The 23,756-nt window shown below is 39.8% G+C and overlaps 1 protein-coding gene across 2 annotated transcripts; it reads left to right on the top strand.

The window, feature by feature from the left end:
* Positions 1-14,912: 14,912 nt before the first annotated feature.
* LOC125769987 (JNK-interacting protein 1) lies at positions 14,913-23,680 on the top strand. Of its 2 annotated transcripts, none has more exons than XM_049439111.1 (5): positions 14,913-16,206; positions 18,928-19,487; positions 19,572-20,305; positions 20,818-21,002; positions 21,106-23,680. In XM_049439111.1, the coding sequence occupies exons 1-5, from the start codon at positions 16,124-16,126 to the stop codon at positions 21,176-21,178; spliced, it is 1,635 nt and encodes a 544-aa protein (XP_049295068.1). In that variant the 5' UTR covers positions 14,913-16,123; the 3' UTR covers positions 21,179-23,680. The 2 variants fall into 2 exon arrangements, with proteins under 2 accessions (XP_049295068.1, XP_049295069.1); XM_049439112.1 differs by having other exon boundaries at positions 14,913-16,817.
* The last annotated feature ends 76 nt before the right edge of the window (positions 23,681-23,756 follow it).

The raw sequence follows: 23,756 nt of genomic DNA, 5'->3' as shown, positions 1-23,756 counted from the left end.
TGATGCATAGGGGTACGGTGCAAATGGTACGGTAAGGACTAGCAACACGCATGACCAATCGCCGATGTACTCTACGAACAGAATTTTGATGCTGCTTTTCCGACATAATATGCGCCCAGACTGGCGCTCCATATCTTATGACAGATATGGCAACAGTTGCGTGAAGGCGTCGTATGCTGCTGCTAGGTACACCTATGTTTGGCATGAATGTTGCCAATGCATTTGCGGTCTTCATAGCTTTATTGCATGCATCAACCAGATGGTGCATGAATTCCAGTCGGTCATCGTTTCGAATCCCAAAGTATTTGAGATTCCTGACGAACTCAATGTGCTCTGAGCTCACCAGTATCGATGCCTTTTGCACCTCCTTGTGGCTGCTGATAAGCATGAACTCTGTTTACGCGTGCGCAATTTCTAAGCAGACTGCTTTCATCCACTCATCGATTCTACCAACAGCGTCCTTGGCTAACATTTCAACCTCCTCGATGGATTCGCCGGTGACTGTCAGCGCGATGTCGTCAGCAAAACCAGTGAGCTCAGCTTTTGGAGCAAGAGCGAGGGTTAGTACTTCGTTATACATGACGTTCCGCAGGCTGGGACCAACGACTTATCCCTGTGGAATCCCAGTTGTAATGTTGGACGTTTTAACCACCTTGCCCGTTTTGTATTGCAGTACGCAACCGTTGAGGTAGCTCCTCAGCACCCTGCACAAATTTACTTTTCAGTACCTGTTCGTGATACAGATTATACCTCTTACTTCAAATGAAATCATACCTAATATGGAACTACTTCAAATGTTTTTATAACCCTACTGCGGTCATACCATCCAACCTAATGTGTTCAGTGTGTCAGTACTCGAAAGTACTGATCTTTCAAGGCAGAGTACTTTTGTGCATCTGTCGACTGCCAGCCGACACACAAAGACAAACTTGTGTGTAACGCAAAGTACCAAACGATAGTATAAATACAGTACATTTTGAGAAAATTTTAAGAACCATATATTAATAAAGGAAAGACAATCCAAAGGCAAAATAAAATATTTTCTGATCAAACCGCTGTATGAAATTTAATGTCTGATGGGGACGCCCAGTACTTTACATATGTACCCGTTCTCAAAAAAGTTGGTTTTAAAAAACGGTCAGAAAAATCGCACAATATCTCTTCACCACGTGAAAGTACACATGTTACACTATTATGTGGTATTAATCACACGACTCGACAAAACTCCCAGAATGGTTTCAAGGCAAAATTTAAAAACATGATATTTTTCACGGACTTTTTGCAAACATCATCAAAGTTATTAGGGTTTTGTGTAGTATGTCACAAACATGAGTACATATGCATAAAGAATATTAAATTTCTTTTCAAAATCACAAAAAGTTATCAAAACCGGTCGAATATTTCATGAATTTTATTAATTGATTGAAAAACATTTTTTTAAACAATTTTCACAAATCTTTACTTTGACAGTCTCGTTCTCAGAAAAAAGATTAGTTTATTTCTATAGATTAAAAAAGCGTGTTTGGTTTGCCACCAAGTGAAAGTTGTTTTTTTTTTTCATTTCATCCCGGTTTATGGCTAACGTGCACTGTCTGGCGGTTAAGACCGAGTTCGTATTTTTTATTACATATTGGACTGTTTATTGCAAAGTTTGTTTGCTAAAGTGTGCATGGCAAAATACCTTAAGAAATTTATGAAGGAAAAAAAAAATCCGTTGAAGAATGGAGTGTGAAAAAAATGATTATTTTCTCTTTTTTTCTACGTGACTACGTAGTTAAACAGAAGAAAACAGAAACAGATACTCTACTTAATAAGAATCCTTTAGTAATCCTCTAGTAGTAGAGAGAGAGAGCGAGTTATCGTCATCAAGAGCATAACAGCCTAGTTTAATATTGAAAATGATATGAAGGAACGAAGAAGATTAGATATTGTTAAACATTCTTTTTCTTGGATGTATCTATTAATTAGTAGTGCTTTGGATTTTAGTGTGGGTATGGCAAGATTGAGTCCTCCTTCTGATTTTTTGAGAGATAGTTGGTCTATTGCTACTTTGAGAGAATGGTTTATTGGTTTGTGTATTTGCAAATAAGTAGCAATGTAGGATTTGAAAGATTAAAACGAGTTTAAAACGAAGACCACTTTGTCAGCGCTAATCACCGAATGTTGACAAAAAAGTTTCTCTACAAGGGATGATTCAACAATTGTGAAACGCAAAACTTTTAAATTTGTGGCTTCTTTTCTCATAAAAAAGAAGGATCGAATGAAATTAACACCTTCAATAATCCATCTTGTAACAAGATTAACAAAATTTAAGAATACTGCTAAGAATATTTTAGAGATCTTGTGAAGGTTAGCGACATACGAAAAAAAGTTTAATTTGTACTAACACATATCTTCTTCGTTTCTTCATAACATTTTCATAATGAAACTAGGCTGTTATGCTCTTGATGACGGTTCTTCAGGAGGAGAACTCTTACGCTGGTGCCGTAACGCTGATAGTAACCCTCTCTATCTTTCTCTCTCTCTCGCTCTCTCTTTCTCTCGCTCTCTCTCTCTCTCTCTCTCTCTCTCTCTCTCTCTCTCTCTCCTACCAGCGTTACGTAATAGTTGAATGATTCCTTTGAAGCCGATTTCCTCGCAACACCTTTCTTTAGCTTATTCTGAATACTGTTTAGCGATGATTGATTACTAGAGGATTCTTATTTCATCAAGTATCTGTTCATCTGTATCAGTTTTCTTCTGCTTAGTTACCTAGTTACCTAGTAGAACAAAAGAGAAAATAATCATTGTTTTCACACTCCATTCTTCAACGTATTTTTTTTTTTTCCTTCCTAAATTAGGATTGCGAGTTATTTTGTCATTCACACATTAGTAAACAAACTGATAAAAAGCAAAATTTTCCGAAAAGCAATTACATTTCAATATTATCTGAAGTAAACGGTGTTGCTTTCTTCAGATGAAAATAGTTAAGTTCGCTTTATTATTTATGCATTTGTTAATATTTTTATAAATTTAAGTATCTATCAACTCCTTCCTGTCCTGTCTCATAATGCAAAACGAAAGAGGTTATCAAGTTTTCAATTTTGGAGCTTTTTCTCGGCAAACGGCGTGGAGCTGCGTGTACTTATTAACGCGGATTGTGATCGGCACCGGATGGATGAGCACCCAGTGGTTGCGCCACTTGCAACCCGTTTCCGTCCACCAGCTACTGTAGCACATAGTAAATTCCATCCAGAGCAACGTATCGATATTATCTCGAGATGACGACTTTACCGGTTTGCGGATCCCAGGATGTTCTGGCTTTGCGTGTATGAACTGAGTAAAGACGGAATGTTTAAGGTCAAAAGAACCGGCGTTAGACACGTGAGTCAGTTTTATATGCGAATTCTCAATTTTCGTTTTCCTCTTTCTATTATTACTTTTCACATGGAACCAACATTTTATCGATATAAACCAGTTTTTGCGGATGTATTTATTTGGGGCTTGTTTCGCTGACGAAAAGGAGTGATATATTAAGTTGCAGACCAACGTTTTGTTTCAGTCTTCAATCGTCATTCTTGTGTAGCGGACGGAGAAACTTCTGGAAAACAATGGTAAGAACCATTGCTGCTTATCAAAGGAGAGTTTACAGACATGTTATTTCTTTCTTTTATCATTTAAGTATTTCAGATCGCTTTACTGGATTTTAGCTGCAGCGTCGTTGCTGATTGTAACGAGTGTCCTTACAGCGTCGGTACCAGATGGTGATGTCTACCACGAAAACACGCTTTCGGAAAATGGGCGTTTCTTTGCGAATCAAACTAAAGATGGAATCTACCAAGAGGAGGAAGGATCCCTTGAATCGTTTATTATAACAGTGAGGGGATTGATTCGTTCAGAGGGCACACCTGATAAAACATATGTGTACTTCCTGTATCCAGATGAAAATGGATATCGTCTCCAAGAAGAATGTCTTTTTCCTATACCAGGAACGAAACCACCTGCACCAATTGAACCGAAACTTATACTTTCCCTTCTTGGTGGTGGTAAATTTTGAATTACTCCTCGATGAACTGTAAAGACGACACTGTGAACAATGAGCTTTGAAATAAATTTTATGCTGCATTGAAACTATGACATGTTTTACACAGACTGACGATGAGAAACATAATACATGAAATGTTTTGTGCTTTGTAACCTCATTGGCGAGTTTATGAAAAATGGAACAATAACATGCAAGATAAAATTTCTACTGGTTGATCGTCTATATCCCTTCTACAAATTATGTTTGTTCGTGCATAAGAGTATACATAAAAACTAAAATTTGAAAATGTAATTGTGTGTTGTTTTCTCCATTGCAACTCCTGTTTCAATCTTCAGCCAAAGCAACAGCACAAAATCAACCATCGACGCCATTTAGCGTTGAGAATGTTAGCCAATGGAATATTAACAATGTTGTGATGTTTCCGATCCCGAGACCAACAGACATGATGTAAGCAAATAGTGATGAACTCGACACAAGATTTTAGATATTTAAAAGGTGTACGAAGAAAAGCAAACTTTTTCAGCGGTCAAACTCATAATCATTCGGTCCGAATCAATCAGATTTTATCAGCGCTAGCTGGTGTGGAGATTAAGAATAGCTGTTTCACTGACCCCGTTTGTTATCTATCGTTTTGTAGTTATTAACAATGTTAAGTATGTACTGCAGTATATACTTGTTTGCATATGGAGTTTTGTACGAAAATTATTGATTGATTTGTTTGCCGCTGAGGATCACTTTGACTGATATTGTAATCTTCTTGTGTGTAGCCATTTGTAAAATAAGCAATGGAAACTTACAGCAACATTTTGTGTAAATCTTCTTTTCTTCTTCTTCTTCTTCTTCTTCTTCTTCTTCTTCTTGGCTTGACTACCTCTAAGGACATGTCGGCCATTTTTGGCTTATTAGACTTATACTTCCCACGTAGCCGGGAAGTCAGTCCTTGCTACGAGAGGATATAATATTTGTTACTTTGTGCGGATGAAAAAAAATACAATGTATATAAAAACCAAAATTATACTTAGATAATTGAAAGAGAAGATGTGAAATGTGTTCATTATTCCTATCAACTGCTTCGTATTCTATCTCATGCACACATTGATGCAATACGGCAGAGATTACTAACGCTTTCTATACATCCAACGGTAGGAGCACAGTTTTGTAAATTCTGCCCGAAAACGGTGTGGAAAAGGTGTACAAATCTTCACGAAATCCGTTTTCATCCGCCACATACTGCACCGTGTGGGAGACTGCATCCGGACCAACTCGAGATAACGAGTTGGCCGAAATCTTTATTATACGGTCATTCTAAAGCAACCTACGATCGTTATCGAAACGGACGAAATCAACCATATCATTGAATATAACTTTGAATTATAAACTAGTTAAACTAAGGTCATGGGTCATAATGAAGTCGTTCAAATCGTTAACTTAGAAAGTGAAACCGGTCTGCAAGGAGAATGCAACCAAACTAACAAGGAATTTATTTTTGGAACCGTTACTAGAATATTTTTTTTTGATAACATACTGGGCGGCCTTGAAGCAGCATCTTTCCTGTATGCAGATGTGTACCATATCAGTATCTCTGACTGACTAGTAGTGTGGACGATAGTTTGTGTATTTACACAAACGAACTCGATATCGACACATTCTTGTAATCGCGAATGTATTTATTTGGGGTTTGGAGATATATAAAAGTCGCTGACCGTTGAAGGATTTAGTCTTGAATCATCTTCCTTGTGAAGTGGACGGAGAAATCCTTCAAAAAGCAATGGTAAGAAGCATTGTTACGTATCTTAGCTGAGTTTTCATACATGTGTGGTTTCGTTATTTTAACGTAGAAGCAGTTGAGGTCGCCCTACTGGATTTTAGCTGTGGCAGTGTTGCTGCTTGTAACGACTGTCCTTGCAGTGCCAGCCCCACAGGATTATGGCATCATGGAGTATGGAGAAGGTGGTGATGGAGGCAATGGTTATGGAGGCGGTGGTGAAGGCGACAATGGCGAAGGAGGTGGTGGTGGTGAAGGAGACAATGGATATGGAGACGGCGGCGAAGGAGGCGGTGGCGAAGGAGGCGGCGATGAAGGAGGCGGTGATTATTAAGGCAATGATTATGAAGGCGGTGGTGATGGAGGAAGTGTACTAATTTGTAACAGTTGAAAAAACGACATCGCATCGTTGGGAATGTTGCTGTTACCAGTAGTACGAAAAGATCTGTAAAGGAAAAGGTTTTGAACCAGAAAGTAAATCTGAAAAACAGCAAGAAGTCCAACAAATTCTTTTATCTGCTTTTCTTCGTGATAACACGCACAGTAAGAAGATAATGTGTACTATACATGTTGAAAGAAATGATATGCTATATTAAAACTTTTACCTGTTTTTTTATAGACTGAAGATGACAATGAAAAAAAAGTTTTAGGTAGTTGGTAAACTAACAAGACGATCGTTTGCATTTTTTGTGAAACCATCTGTTCCGTGTCGTCTGTTTTAGGGTGATTAATATCAAATGTGGACTCGTTTCGCTGGAGCTCCGTATATGTTTAGTTTGGGTAGCTATAAACCAGTTTTCGTGGATGCATTTGTTTCAGTTTTGATTCACTGACGAATGTGAGAGAAAATAAAGTCGCTGGCCGTTGGATGGTGTAAGTTTTAAATCATCGTTCTTGTGTAGCGGCCGGAGAAACCCCTTGAAAAAGCAATGGTACGAACCATTGCTGCTTATCACAGGAGAGTTTACATACGTGTAATTTCTTTCTTCTAACATTGAAGCACTTGAGATCGCTTTCCTGGATTTTGACTGTGACAGTGTTGCTGATTGTGACGACTGTCCTTACAGCGTCGGTACCAAATGGTGATGTCTACCACGAAAATACGCTTCCGGAAAATGAGCGTTTCTTTGCGAATCAAACTAAAGATGGAATCTACCAAGAGGAGCTAACAGGCCAAATTATGGCCGTCTATGAGAAGGTTCCTAGAGACGATATCCATCTCCATCCGGTATCAGGAGGTACCTATATGTTTTATCGCGTGTGCCCTCTGAACGATACAATCCCTTCACTGTTATAATAGACGATTTCGGATCAATTGATCCTTGCTTCTCGTAATATTAGCCATCTTTAGTTTGATTCGCAAAGAAACGCCCATTTTCCGAAAGCGTATTTTCGTGGTAGACATCACCATTTGGTACCGACGCTGTAAGGACACTCGTTACAACCAGCAACGATAATCCAGTAAGGCGATCTCAACTGCTTAAGTTAGGAAAGAAAGAAATCACACATATGTAAACTCTTCTTTAAAAAACAGAAATGGTTTTTACCATTGCTTTATGAGGAGTTTCTACGTCCACTCCACTGAAACGACGATTTAAGACTAAAACCATGCAACGGCCAGGGACTTTATTGTATGTCGCTTTCGATAGTGATTTAAAACTGATACAACTACATCCATAATAACTGGTTTATATTGCCAAAGTGTTTGTTTCTACACGGCTTGCATTCGTAAAAACCCAAACTAAACATATACGGAGCTCCAGCGAAACGAGTCCACATTTGATATTAATCACCCTAAAACAGACGACACGGATCAGATGGTTTCACAAAAAATGCAATCGATCTTCTTGTTAGTTTACCAACTACCTAAAACTTTTTTTTCATTGTCATCCTCAGTCTATAAAACACAGGTAATAGTTTTAATATAGCATATCATTTCTTTCAACATTTATAGTACACATTATCTTCTTACTGTGCGTGTTATCACGAAGAAAAGGAGATAAAAGAATTTGTTGGACTTCTTGCTGTTTTTCAGATTTACTTTCTGGTTCAAAACCTTTTCCTTTACACATCTTTTTGTACTACTGGTAACAGCAACATTCTCAACGATGCGATGTCGTTTTTTCAACTGTTACAAATTAGTACACTTCCTCCATCACCACCGCCTCCATAATCATTGCCTTAATAATCACCGCCTCCTGCATCGCCGCCTCCTTCGCCACCGCCTCCTTCGCCGCCGTCTCCATATCCATTGTCTCCTTCACCACCACCACCTCCTTCGCCATTGTCGCCTTCACCACCGCCTCCATAACCATTGCCTCCATCACCACCTTCTCCATACTCCATGATGCCATAATCCTGTGGGGCTGGCACTGCAAGGACAGTCGTTACAAGCAGCAACACTGCCACAGCTAAAATCCAGAAGGGTGACCTCAACTGCTTCTACGTTAAAATAACGAAACCACACATGTATGAAAACTCAGCTAAGATACGTAACAATGCTTCTTACCATTGCTTTTTGAAGGATTTCTCCGTCCACTTCACAAGGAAGATGATTCAAGACTAAATCCTTCAACGGTCAGCGACTTTTATATATCTCCAAACCCCAAATAAATACATTCGCGATTACAAGAATGTGTCGATATCGAGTTCGTTTGTGTAAATACACAAACTATCGTCCACACTACTAGTCAGTCAGAGATACTGATATGGTACACATCTGCATACAGGAAAGATGCTGCTTCAAGGCCGCCCAGTATGTTATCAAAAAAAAAATATTCTAGTAACGGTTCCAAAAATAAATTCCTTGTTAGTTTGGTTGCATTCTCCTTGCAGACCGGTTTCACTTTCTAAGTTAACGATTTGAACGACTTCATTATGACCCATGATCTTATTTTAACTAGTTTATAATTCAAAGCTATATTCAATGATATGGTTGATTTCGTTCGTTTCGATAACGATCGTAGGTTGCTTTAGAATGACCGTATAATAAAGATTTCGGCCAACTCGTTATCTCGAGTTGGTCCGGATGCAGTCTCCCACACGGTGCAGTATGTGGCGGATGAAAACGGATTTCGTGAAGATTTGTACACCTTTTCCACACCGTTTTCGGGCAGAATTTACAAAACTGTGCTCCTACCGTTGGATGTATAGAAAGCGTTAGTAATCTCTGCCGTATTGCATCAATGCGTGCATGAGATAGAATACGAAGCAGTTGATAGGAATAATGAACACATTTCACATCTTCTCTTTCAATTATCTAAGTATAATTTTGGTTTTTATATACATTGTATTTTTTTTCATCCGCACAAAGTAACAAATATTATATCCTCTCGTAGCAAGGACTGACTTCCCGGCTACGTGGGAAGTATAAGTCTAATAAGCCAAAAATGGCCGACATGTCCTTAGAGGTAGTCAAGCCAAGAAGAAGAAGAAGAAGAAGAAGAAGAAGAAGAAGAAAAGAAGATTTACACAAAATGTTGCTGTAAGTTTCCATTGCTTATTTTACAAATGGCTACACACAAGAAGATTACAATATCAGTCAAAGTGATCCTCAGCGGCAAACAAATCAATCAATAATTTTCGTACAAAACTCCATATGCAAACAAGTATATACTGCAGTACATACTTAACATTGTTAATAACTACAAAACGATAGATAACAAACGCTGATAAAATCTGATTGATTCGGACCGAATGATTATGAGTTTGACCGCTGAAAAAGTTAGCTTTTCTTCGTACACCTTTTAAATATCTAAAATCTTGTGTCGAGTTCATCACTATTTGCTAACATCATGTCTGTTGGTCTCGGGATCGGAAACATCACAACATTGTTAATATTCCATTGGCTAACATTCTCAACGCTAAATGGCGTCGATGGTTGATTTTGTGCTGTTACTTTTGCTGGAGATTGAAACAGGAGTTGCAATGGAGAAAACAACACACAATACATTTTCAAATTTTAGGTTTTATGTATACTCTTATGCACGAACAAACATAATTTGTAGAAGGGATATAGACGATCAACCAGTAGAAATTTTATCTTGCATGTTATTGTTCCATTTTTCATAAACTCGCCAATGAGGTTACAAAGCACAAAACATTTCATGTATTATGTTTCTCATCGTCAGTCTGTGTAAAACATGTCATAGTTTCAATGCAGCATAAAATTTATTGCAAAGCTCATTGTTCACAGTGTCCTCTTTACAGTTCATCGAAGAGTAATTCAAAATTTACCACCACCAAGAAGGGAAAGTATGAGTCTCGGTTCAATTTGTGGAGGTGGTGCGTCTCCTGCTGCGATAGTAACAGTAAGATCCAAGATACGATATCCATCTCCATCCGGTACCAGGAAGTAGCTAACCTTACTATTAGGGCCCTCTGGACGAATAAATCCTTCCACTATTATAGTACCTGATGGCGAATGTAAGATTCCTTGTTCCTCGTAATATATGCCATCTTTAGTTTGATTCGCAAAGAAACGCCCATTTTCCGAAAGCGTGTTTTCGTGGTAGACATCACCATTTGGTACCGACGCTGTGAGGACACTCGTTACAACCAGCAACACTGCCGCAGCTAAAATCCAGTAAAGCGATCTGAAATACTTAAATGATAAAAGAAAGAAATAACATGTCTGTAAACTCTCCTTTGATAAGCAGCAATGGTTCTTACCATTGTTTTCCAGAAGTTTCTTCGTCCGCTACACAAGAATGACGATTGAAGACTGAAACAAAACGTTGGTCTGCAACTTAATATATCACTCCTTTTCGTCAGCGAAACAAGCCCCAAATAAATACATCCGCAATAACTGGTTTATATCGATAAAATGTTTGCTTCCATGTGAAAAGTAATAATAGAAAGAGGAAAACTGAAGATGACAATTCGCATGTAAAACTGACTCACGTGCCTAACGCCGGTTCTTTTGACCTTGAACATTCCGTCTTCACTCAGTTCATACACGCAAAGTCAGAACATCCTGGGATCCGCAAACCGGTAAAGTCGTCATCTCGAGATAGTATCGATACGTTGCTCTGGATGGAATTTACTATAAGGTACAGTATTTGGTGGACGGAAACGGGTTGCAAGTGACAACCACTGGGTGCTCATCCATCCGGTGACAATCGCATTTCGCGTTAATAACTACAAGCGACTCCATGCCGTTTGAGGGCAAAATATCCAAAATTAAAAACTTCAAAAAAATCTCTGTTGTTTTGCATTAACTTCTGCATGAGACAGGACAGGAAGAAATTGATAGACACATAAATGTATAAAAATAAAAACAAATAATAAAACGAACTTAACTATTTATACCTGAAAAAAGCAACACCGATCCCTTAAGATTATGTTAAAATGTGATTGTTTTAAAAGAAATTTTGCTTGAAGTTTCCACTGTGTATTCAATTTATTAATTTCTTAGATTTAAAATAATTTTCCATCTTCTAACACTTTGTAAATATCTAATACAGGTTTAATTCTGTTTTGCCTCATATCGAGTTCGTCGCTATATGCCAACAAAAGTCTTTTGGTTACGGTCAACATCCGAACATTGTTAATGTTAATGTTAACGGTTAACATTTCCAATGCTAGATGGCACTAATAGTCAAATTCTTGTCACTGTGGCTGGCTGGAGATTGAAATAGTAGCTACAATGTGGTATTCAACGTACAACTAGAAAATTCTTAACTTTTAACAATATAAATTGCTACTGAAATTAACCATAAAATTAACACTTGAGAAATGAAATACTTCAAACGTAGGATTCTAGTTTTTTGGCAGTTTCTTACAAATTAAATTAATCGCTTATATTATTTAGCTATGAAAAAACGTTGTTGTCATTTACAAAAAGTCGAAAAAAGCAATAATAAACAAGTCAGATAAATCCAATTATTTTCCAAAACAAAGAAAACTAATGTATGTAGCTGTGTACGAAATTAAAAATTTTAATATTCAATACATCCTGAGTTATTACAGGTTTAAGACGAAAAAGTTCCACTCGCCATACAAAATATATGGCATACCCGGGTATGCCGGTCGTAGACTTGAGGGGTATGAAAAGAAAATCACGAAAAAAAATATTTTCAATTAACATAAAAATAAACTAAAAATGCATTCTAAAAGAGGATTAAATTTGCTACAGATACTAAAAAAATCAGCAGGATATCTTTTTTCTGGAAAAAGTTATTGAAGTTTGAAAATCAAAAACATACCCGGGTATGCGGTCGTAGACATTACGGTTAAGAACGCCCAGGCCGTATCAAGACTTATTTTACCACGTAGCAGGATAGTTAGTCTTACAAGGGGAAGACGGTCCGAATGGGACATAATACCCAGTCCTGTCTTGTGAGTCACATACACCACCGGTCCGCCCAATGTTTTTGTTTGTTAGTGTGCACCCTGTGATAACCCATCGACTAGCGGAGACGTCAAGCACTCCCCTTCACAGTAGCTGTCAAGGGAAGAGTGGCTTAGTTCGCTCTCTTCGCTCCCGATCGGCACGATCGACGGACGTATCATTGTAGTCCCTTTTTATGTAATTGTTCTGTTAACTAATTGTAACGTTTTTAATTGTAGTAAATAAATCATTGTAAACAATACAAAAGTTAGTTTCACAACAACAGCAAATATTCGTTTCTCCTTATCCACTTGAGTGTTTAGAAAACACATAGCTTTTGGTGCATTTATTATTATCTTACACGTACACAGCAAATACTTTATGTTTTATCAACTCATCGAAATTTACCACCACCAAGGAGGGAAAGTATAAGTTTTGATTCAATGTCTACTGGTTTTCCAATACGCCCGAATGGTACGATGCGATATCCGTTTGCATCTTCCTCAAGATAGTACCGGTACATTTTAACGACTGTACCCTCAAACCGATAAAAGCCTACCACAGCTATGACACCCAAGTTTGGCTTAAAGGTTCCTTGTTCCTCCTGATAAAGGCCATCTTCAGTTTGATTTACAAAGACACGTCCATTTTCCGAAAGCGTATTTTCGTAGTAGAAATCTTCACTGGGCATCGAAGAAGTTGCAAGGTTAGACGCTACAATCAGTAATGTTGTCGCAGCTAAAACCCAGCAAGGAGATCTCAAGTGCTTCTACAATAAAGGAAGAAAAAAAAATCATATGAAAACTCTACTACTAAGTTACTCTACTAAGTTCGGCAAGAATGGTTCTCACCATTGCTTCTGGAGGTGTTTAATCCGTTCACTTCACAAGGACGATGAATCAAGACTAAAATTTTTGACGATCAGCGATTTTATATATCACTGGAAATGGTTCTAAAAATAAAAATTCTTGTTTAGAACAGCATGTCAGTATGACTGGATCTTCCTCACCAGCCGGCTAAAATTTGAATAAATCTAGTCTTGCGACAGGTTTTTGTTCAACTACAAAATTAAGCAAATGATGAATTTTTTATCATGTTTCTTTTAGTCTGCTAAATATTGTTGTCGTTTTTGCTAATCTCCCGCTATGTTTTACTACTATCCTTGATTGCCTTCAATGCCAACCAGCCAAAGTTGACCGGAAAAGATGCACCAACACAAAGAATGGATGAAAATTTGAATATCTTCATCTCCGCATGGATTCTACATGTATTGCGTGAAGTCTACTGGAATGTGGTGAACTAAAACGGGTTACCACCACTGAGTATGGTTCGATCCCAATACGGATTCGTACCACGCCGTATGCAGGCGAAATTCTTAGCAAAAGGTTCCTATAATTATTAAGCACCTTTATTTGCATCTTTATTTGATTGACGATCGATCAATTGAGCAAATCTCACCCCCGAAAGGGTGACGATATCAGGATGGGATAGATACACCAGACCGGATGGCATTATCTCACGACCGTATTCGGTTTCCGTTACCAACAGCACTTCACCAAAGCAAGCAAGCGCTGCTATAATTTCAGCTTCGGTGACGTAAGAGGGAAGGTCGTGCAGCCGCATCTCCGTTGCTCCGTCCTCCAAAAGAATCGGCAGTGTGTAAGCTGTCCCGTCGATCTGCAGGAAATGCTTTCCCTGGTGCTGCTGCACCACTTTTTGCGCCACAAAAACAACAGCAGTAGACGTGCACATTTGAATCCTTGTCACGATCTCCCCGGCCTTCAGTGTGTATCGACTATAAAGTCGATCACTTCTGATCGAGAAGGGCGTTTTGGGATTCCCTCGTACACGATCTTAAAGGTCTTGTCAGTAATGGGCCTCACTCCTGTTGCCTCCATGGCTCTTCTTGTTTTTACTTGTATTTGTTATGATTTGTACTTTTGCTGATACGAAACACATCCGATCTACTCGACAGTCAAGAGCAAACTACTAACGTCTTAGGATATTTTCAAATTTGTAGTTTTTTTTTATTTTATTATTATTTTATATTCTTTTTCTATTTAAAGCATTATTTGAGTGAAACGAAACTTATTTCAACGAATTCGCATCAAAATACATCAATTTATTAATTTTGCTAAATTTCCCAAAAAAAAGCTAAGGCTATAGCCATAGGGGATTGGCAAATTTATTGAATTGTTTTATTTTTTATTTTTTATTTGAGTAAAAAAAAGGTATTTCAACAAATTCGCATTAAAATACATCAGTTTTTAAATTTTGATAAATTTCTCAAAAAATCTAAGGTTATAGCCTTAGGAGATTGGCAAATTTATAGATTTTTTAAATTTTTTATTACTTTTTTATTTAAAGTACTATTTGAGTGAAAAGAAATTTATTTCAACAAATTCGCATTAAAATACATCGAATTAACAGCTATTCTTCTGTTTTAAAAGTAGTATTCACATTCACATTCACAATAATTATATACAACACGTACGTACTTTAAAAAATATAAAGACACTCGATTGTTTCAAACTTTACAATATGTAATGACATTCAACCGATCTAATTTTTGAATTTGTATTTGTTTACCTTGTAATTGCCAGCAAAATCGAGCTATCCTGGAAGCCAATACAAAAACCTGTCATGGCGTCAAGTCACGTTTCGAATAGCTATTTTTTGTTGAAAATACACGTATAACGACTTTCGTTTGAAGACCGGTTTCGCTACATTTAGAAGGAACTGCGCCGGCAATGTCACAAATTGATATTTCGTTTAGAAGATGATCTTCCGAGTTTCCACCACCGAGACTTGCGGGGCCAGTTAGTACAAATTTGAAGACGGTGCACGGTGCAAAGAAATATAAATAGTTTAGTATAAAAAACCTAGAAACTAGAATTTTCTGTTTTAAAGTGGCAAGGACTTTGATGAAGTATATTGAAGACATAAAAATTGAGACTTTTAGTCAAATTCCATTTTCTATATTAAGTTACGTTCGAGTCTTAACTTATTTCTTCTTGATATTCACAACTGTGTATCGCACAAGTAATGCCACACGTGCCGGCAATATTAGAAATTATAGCAACGGCCATTTTCACTTTAAACCCATTTACGTCATCAACCAAAAGCGTTTCTTCGTCCTCCATACATCCCATAAACCAACTGACAGACAAGCTGTCCTGTTACGCCAAGGAAGAAACCTTCCACTGTTTCACGAATGCGCATGCACCCGAACACATTTTCCCCTCGCTCACTTTTGCGTGCCATAATCGATACGCAAAGGGCGCCTGGCACATGGTGACCGGAATGGAAAACATATACTCTCTCACGCTCTGCCTTTGCTTGTGAATTAAAAAATTGATCCCTGTTCTCTCATTACCATCATGCAGGAAACGTCATCATTTCCAAGGAAGAAAACGCTCTCCCTCTCATTTCGCTCAGTCGCTTTTCAACCTGTCAGTCGCAGCAATCGCAAGGCTTCCTTGCTTGGTCTGCCATGATGGAAAATGGTGCGTTCGGGGAAAACTGTCAAACGCTGAGAGGGAGAGCATATATGCCATACTATCTTCCCCGAGGAGGAGATCGGTGCGGGCCATCGCATAGACGCAGCCTCGCGTAGTAATCCAACTGAACGGGCAAACTTCAGTTGATTTTTCGCTGAGGTTTGCAGTGAAGCAATAGATTTGCCAACATTTGTGTGCTTAACATTTCCTTCGTGCCGGGGGGGTTGGGAGGAAAACTTTAACCAGTTGGGCCCTCGGTTGGGCCCCGGTTCTGACAAAACAGAGCACGGGTGCGGTGAGCTTATTAGGTGTGTGCGTGTGCGTGTTTGTGAAAATTGCAGAAACATCCTCTGGTGACAGTGAGAAAATTTCCAGCAGTCGTGCGCTTGAACCACACAATAGTTCAGTGTTGGAAAAGCTAGTTTTCCCTGAAAGCAATATAACCCATAAAAGGGCAAGTGCGTTGTGTTCGATATTTGTGTTACAGGCACGATTAATCTACCATGGCCGATACGGAGTTTGAGGAACTCCGTCAAAATCTCGACACATTGCCAACGTTCCGAAAGGCTCCAGCACCGTTCTATTCGTAAGTAAAGGCAACGGTGAAAGTGTGCATGTTAAAGTAGCAAAGGCACCAAACGTATAATTTTCTTTAAACTCCTATTAAAACCACTAACAAGCAAGGATGGTGAAGGCAGCTTAATTTTTCCTTCCTTATTTCCCCCGTCCTTGTGCAAAAAAGAAAATTCCTTCTGCTTAGTTCGTGTGCATGTGTGTGTTTACCTGTGTTTATGAATGTATGTGAAAGTGAGCGTGTGTGTGTGTGTGTGCATTGAATCAGTTCTACTAGGAAGGAAAAGGCAACAGCAACAAAAAGCCACAGCAGCATGTCATCATCCTTGACACGTTCGAGAGCGAAAGGGGCACCCCGTGCGAGTTTTGCACATGATGATGCATAAAATCGTGCCAGACCGCCAGGAGCGTACCCACTGGGCCTATGGCATCCCCACAAAAAAAAAAAAACATCCACTGCGGGACGATTTGCGTATTAGTTACGTACGTTCCGTCTGTACGTCGTCAGCAGTGCTCACGGCTACAGTTTTCGTGAGCGCCGCACAGAAGAGGATGTGGCTGTGTGTACACACCTCTGTTCCGGATGTGCTGGGCAATGGATGCAATAACATCTGCCCGTTTTGTGTACGTGTCCACACCACACCACAGGTGTATCTTCCCATATGTCCGTGTGAGAATTTGTGTTTGTGTTCCGGGGAGTTTTTTTTTTGTTTTGCTTTTCGAGAAAATGTTTTCCATCTCCTACTAAAATGGATCCTTTTTCCCTCTATTCGGTCCCTTGATGAAGGCGACCTATCTGAAGAGGAAAACATCATTGTAAGCAATGCCAAGGCTACACCAATGGAAGGAATAATGGAGTGCCAGTGCTATGTGTGTGTGTCGGTTGTCTCCAGCGTGGAACTGTTTGAACGTGATTTATTGAAGAAGTTTAAAAATAGTCACCTACTGTCCTGAAGACCCACCTCACGTCCTTCTCTCTTTACCCACCCTGGGAAGCATATTTTTGTACGATGCAAACTATTGACAATTCACTTTCCTTTCACACATTTTGCACTCTTGTTTCAACGTTGGTAAAAGTGGATGAGAAAGCTTCCACACAATATGACGAGGCTTTAGCAACATCCGTTTCACTATTAAATAGGGATGCTTCACGGATTGCTACCGGATGACACGGACGAAGGTCCTAACAGCGCGTGCAAATACGTACACAGCAAAGAACGAAAGAAGTTGTGCTTTTGAAAAGCTGAAATAAAGAGATTTTTCCACCTCCACCGGTTCATGGGTGGAAACTCATTTTCTAAAGATGCCCTGGAAGTGGAGATCCACGCCAAAGGAGCATAGTTATGAATTAAAAAACATTCTCTTGCCCATGCAAAAATGTTTGCCACGATTGTTGCCTTTTCCTTTTCTGTGAAATTAACATTGTGCGTTTAACATGAGGTGGCCGTTAGGTAGCAACCCACCCAAGACCCGCACGGATGAATGAAGGTAACCGGAAAGGTACAGGGAGTACGTGCAATTTGATGCTTGATTTTCCTCGCGCCTAATGAGTCACGTTTGACTGTAGCGGCTCCATGACGAGCATTTTTAATCACCACACAAATCGGGCAAGTGGACATGCATTTAGGAAGGTCAGGTACTGCTTGAATGCGGCGAACTTTGTTAGCATGTATCCGTTGATACTTTTTTCATGGTGACTTTTATATGGTTTTCCCTTTGCGATCTAAATTAAAGGGACACTTAAAATGAGTCTTGATCAACAATTAACTAATTATAACGTGAGAACTCCTTTAGTTTACAATAAAAAAATAACAGAAGATTTTAGCAGATTATCACAAATTCCAATTGGAAGTAAAAAAAGATAAACCCCGAGAACTATTTTACACCTCCCCGAGAGCATTCTGTTTGTGGCGCCTTAATCGGGGTTGTTAAAATTAATCGAATTTCCGCACAACCTTCACGGCCATTGCTTGATGTTCCATTGTGCTGCCTCCATAAACCTTCATTAGATGCATGTGTTTCGGATATTCGCCTTAAGGATCGATTCAATTGGATATCGAAAAAAACAGGGGGGGGGGAGTCACATACTCTTGATATCACTTTACGACGCCGGCAAATAATTGCGTTGAAGCGTGTCGCCCGCAACGACCGTATCGTTCTAAACGATGGACTGCGAAAGAGAGCGTAGTAGAAGACAAAATAAAAAAAAGAAGGAGATCGACACAAAAGTGATGTCACTCGAGGAAGATAAAATCCGATCAATACTTACCGTTCAATAGAAGCGCCATTAGTCTTCGGATAAGATGAAGCGGAAGTTTGCACGATTTTTCCCCGAGTTCTTGGAGTCCAAATGGGGATTGTCCCATTTTTTACGCCCGACTAGGTCGTCTCTGACATTTTGGACAATGCGATGCTGCTCCTTAATGTCTGTCGTTTGCAGCAGCAGCCGTTGTTAGCAACGTTCACACCCCAACTCGACCGATTGCGAAGGGGAGCGAATTGAAACTAAACTGAAAATGGGGTCATCCTTTTCCGTCACTGGGAATGGCTTTTTTAATTTATTTAGCAACAAATTTTCCACCTCGATTGCAGTTCTGGGTTTTTTTTTTCTTTTTGCAACTGAGATGAGAGCTAAATTAATTACACCAACCCAGAGTATCGTCGACTAATCTATTTCCATTTCGTACGCCATTCGTGATGTACTCCTGGTGGACGGTTATTTTTTTTATTGCAGATTGGTTGCGGATCTAGATTTGGATGATTCGCCATCCTCGAAAAGTGATGCATCATCCGACCACGAGGAAGATGGTCCGCTTTCGACGAGCGATGGTACGGCGGAATCAGTACTCAAAGGTACGCCCAGCAAGACGCAGCAGATCATCCAAACGATTAGTACGATCAGTAGCAGTAGTAGTACGGGGGAGGATGACGAAATTGGTGACGGGTTGCGCACCGTGACGCTCGGACCACGGAAATCGTCGATTGTGACCGACGACGAAGAGTTACTAGTGGTGTCCGGTGGTTCCGGTCCGGAAAGCTTACTGCAGCTGCACCTAACAACACACAGCCCCAGCGTTACGTCGGTGGATTCCAAGAGCGCGGCAATAGGTTCCAATGTGAGTGCAGCACATCATCAGCCGAATGTAGGAGTGTGTGCCGCCGTTACTTCTGTGCCGGCGGATATTACATCGACGAACAGTTCCCAGCTAGCACGGACGAGCTCTCTACCATGGATCCCGGGACAGGTGGAGCGAAGAAGGCGCAAGCTGCCGGAGATTCCGAAAAATCGTAAATGTAAGTCCAGTCGGTAGATACTCCCGTTGCTGAGATATCTCCCGGTATACTCCTTCTTTACATATTCGATTTTCGTTCTTGCAGCTTCCGTGCTACAGCTGCTAGCCGGTCAGACCTCGCTGGCAGACGAGCTGAGCGCCAGTAATCGAAAGCCACACTATCCTTCGGCACAGCATCATCCTGGTTCGAGCTTCTTCAAACAGAGTTCACTACTCGCACTCAAATGCAGCTATCTGCTGGACGAAGACTCGAGCCCAGACTCGGAACGGTTGCAGAGCCTCGGTGATGTGGATAGCGGTCACAGTACGGCTCACTCGCCGAACGACTACAAGAGCATGTCCCCACCTCCACCGCAAGTGGCATCACCGGTCACGTCACCCTTCCCACCGCCCTACGGTGGCGTACCGTTCAGCCAGCTGGAGATGCTCGAGGCCACCCATCGGGCACTGCACAAGTTCATACCGCGACATCACGACGAGATCGAGATCGAGATCGGTGATCCGATCTACGTGCAGAAGGAAGCGGAAGATCTCTGGTGCGAGGGCGTGAATCTGCGCACCGGTCGGCAAGGTATCTTCCCGTCGGCGTACGCCGTCGATCTGGACTATAACGATTTCGATCCGACCTCGATCGAGATGAAGCGGGAAAGGTATCTGCTCGGGTACCTCGGTTCGGTGGAAACGATGGCCCACAAGGGTACCGGTGTGGTGTGCCAAGCCGTACGGAAAATCGTTGGCAATGGGACGGAGTCACCGAAGGCGCAGCCCTGCATACTGGAAATATCTGACCAGGGGTTGCGAATGGTTGACCGATCGAGGGTAAGTATGGTGATGTTAATTTCTCCGAGTGATGGCTTTCGCGTGAGAAAAGTTTCAAACATTCAGAAGCGAAACGTTATTAACAAGTTTGTTACGCTTTGGCAACTCAATTCGGGGTAGATGTTGCATTTTTAATGTGTGTCAAATTTACGCAAAAACCGCGGTTAATTTTCGTAAACCTACTCTATCGACAGCTTCATTTCTTGAGTGTCAGAAAGTATAATTCGACCGATATCAGTTCCGCGTGGATGCTGCCCACGAACTGTAAAGCGTAACCGTTAGTAAACCTGTTAAATGGTCATGTTTACGCGAAACGAATCAAGGCGTACGAAGTAAAACATCGTCGAGTGTAGTTAATTCGTACCGGGCATTTCTTTATTATTTTTTTAGAATATCAAATCACCAGCTGAACTGAAAGGAACAAAATCCAGGACTTTTCTTCATTTCCAATATTTTTTCTCTACATTTTGTGTAGCTTAATTGTTTGTCGACTTTCCGTTCTCCTTCCGCAGAACAAAAAATCGAAAGGCCCCTGTATAGACTATTTCTACTCGCTGAAGAACGTGTCATTCTGTGCGTTCCATCCAAGGGATCATCGCTATATCGGCTTCATCACGAAGCATCCGACAGTGCAGCGGTTCGCGTGTCACGTATTCCAAGGTACCGAGTCGACCCGACCGGTAGCAGAAGCAGTCGGGTAAGACATCACAAACGATTCGGCAAGCTGCAATGAATATTGCATGGGCTACAGTAACGATTATCTCCCAACTTTCTCTCTCCCTGTGGCTCGCACAAAACAGTCGAGCTTTTCAGAGATTCTACCAGAAGTTCATAGAAACCGCATATCCGATAGAAGACATCTACATAGACTAAGCAGTTCGGCGGTACGGTTGACATAAATTATTCCAATGGTCAGATGAGCTGACCGGTGCTCATCGAGGATGTACAACTTCCACCTTATACGCTCCCCGACTTTAGCCAGTTAAAATCACGCAATAGCATCATTGGGTACAGAACACACGCTGGTCGTCTATGTGGAGCAGCCACCTCTATGTTTGTGCTCAGTTCAACCTCATTGTGCGTTTCAGTTAGTTACATGGTGTGGTTATTTAGACTTTTGTACAGGTTTAGTTCTTAGTAGTTTGTGATGGCTTCACTAACGCCCCCCCGAATGATACCAATGCAACCAAAGAAGAATAAATGTTAGAACAATTGGTCAGAAGTAACGTACGCTTCGGTGCCAGTTATTAGAATATGTTGTTTATGTTTTGTATTTAGAACAAAAAAAAAAGGATAAGGGATGCTTTTGCAATCGCTTTGATGCATTTTGTGCCACCGAGGGAATAATGTTTCGGTTGCCCTTTACGATAACGCTATTAGTGACGAGCATATGTACTGAACGGAACGCGGTGCACTTGAACAGATAAATACCACTTACATGCGCACGCTTTCTGATGGCTTTGCAAAACATTTTTGTAACGACAATTTTTTCTTCGATCTAGTGCAACGTTTTGCTTTTTTTGCAAACGAATCATACGAGGTATGTAGCTATGCACAACGGTAACAGCAAAGTTGCTGGAAGGCTCAGATATCAGAGCAACGCTCACGGTTTGGTTTTTTTTAGAGTGGAACGATGGTACGTGCATCAGATGTGAGGTTAAGAAGAAATAAAAACAAAATGAACAAAAGTCGATTGAATTGGATTTGTGACAAAATTTTTCACATTTATAGCAAAGGAAAGAGCGTGCAATTTGCAGCAAAACTAGTAGCAAATATCATCATTCCTTTTACAGCAGCTAGTAACACTTTTCCATAACTCTTGAGACTTTAACGATAGACAACTCTACAAAAGAAAAACTCCTAATTCTTCTGCTCTCTAGTCTTACGTCATTTTCGTTCACTGTACATAAACGGTAGATAATGGAAAACTTGTCACAAAAACCAACAAGAGATAAATTAAAGATAAAATCCGCAATGTAAGGAACGAGGAATGAATCGATAGTAGTGCTTTTCTGATAAAGAAGAAAAAAAAACAAAGAAAAATTCAGATAAATCTATATTTATAGCACAGAGAAAAGCAAAAACAAGCTTAGAAATAATGGAAGGTAAAAGAAAAAGGTACAGATAGAGCTATTTGCTTGAATAAGAGCACGAACAGAAAACCCATGTAATATAGTCGCTTCTCTTCCAACCGAAACAAAAAACGCGCTGTTCAACATATAATAATGGGGCGTATAGATTTGACTTGAAACTTAACTAATGCAATATATTTTTTTCCCCAATTCAATACAAAACAAAACAAAACACATATACTCAAAGAACAAACCGAGTGATTCATGTTTGTTACACTTCAAACGCGTGGAATGTAATACAATCAGCTTCATTAGGCAGTTGAATGTTTTCTGATTTACATTTCTTCTTCTCTGATTTTACATGATCACTTAAAATTGTGCAAGTTGTGCTAAGCGAGTGGCTTGAAGGTTGAATTGAAAGTGCAAAAAAGCTTTAGCGACAAAGAGTTTGAAAAGTGAACAAAACAAAAAAAAATCAATGAAACAAATGCAAATACAACATAACTAGTTAAATCGATCATCAGCTTATTCGAGCTATCAAAGAAATAATACTCTCTACAAAGAAAAGTAGTTACATTGAGCATCCAATGCAAAACACATATACACAAGCAAACAAGTAAACACAAACTAAACAAAAACTCGTTGTCGTTCTACTGTACTCATTTGGGCTCGAAAGGCTAACTATATACATTGTACCAATAAGTGGAAAACGGAGAAGAAAAAAAGAAAACTACACAAAACATATACTCCGAAGCATTTACACGAAAACTGGTTCACGTATAATTGCTATTTCCTTGTAAATGGAGAAAAGTTGACAAAAAAACAAAACGCGTTTTACGCAAAAACTTGTTAACTGACACTAACAACAATCTGATGAACAATAACATTAAAGCAAGTGAATCTAAAAACAAAAACACGGTAAACAACTCTATGTTGCACGTACTGTCGATGCAAACTCACCATGTATAGCATCGTCTCTACTCAAAAGAATAAGGAGCAAAAGCAAACAAAACAACTGAACAAATACTTTCTATTGCACAACTTGTGAGCGAAACATTCGAGTTGGGAGCACTGATATCAGGGAAACTGGATTACGAAATGATGAAAAGTGTCTTTTATCGTTAGCAAGCGCGTCCCGCATGGAACGCAACACAGCAGGATGAGACAACGGTTGCAAAGATGTGGTGTAATGGAGGGGTTGTGGGAGTACCGAACAAAGGGGGAAAAGGAGTAAAGCAAGCCTATATAATGTTTAGTGCAAAATGTACAAGCAAATAAATAACTGTGAAAAAGTCAACCTTAATTACATTAATTTGTCGCTTCACTGCTGCGTTCGTTTTCTGTCCGTTTGATACTCGAAACGCTTTTCGGAACGTTTT

This window comes from Anopheles funestus, chromosome 3RL (assembly GCF_943734845.2).
Source record: "Anopheles funestus chromosome 3RL, idAnoFuneDA-416_04, whole genome shotgun sequence".
In the NCBI taxonomy this organism is placed as follows: Eukaryota; Metazoa; Arthropoda; class Insecta; order Diptera; family Culicidae; genus Anopheles; species Anopheles funestus.
The sequence above is the reverse complement of the archived record's forward strand: the minus strand, read 5'-3'. Positions and strand labels throughout refer to the sequence as shown.

Excerpts from the sequence above, each read along its gene's own strand:
- LOC125769987 (XM_049439111.1), top strand. The coding sequence starts at position 16,124 with ATGGCCGATACGGAGTTTGAGGAACTCCGTCAAAATCTCGACACATTG. Across the intron at positions 16,207-18,927 it reads GCTCCAGCACCGTTCTATTC|ATTGGTTGCGGATCTAGATT; the intron begins GTAAGTAAAGGC and ends TTTTTATTGCAG. Across the intron at positions 20,306-20,817 it reads GAATGGTTGACCGATCGAGG|AACAAAAAATCGAAAGGCCC; the intron begins GTAAGTATGGTG and ends CTCCTTCCGCAG.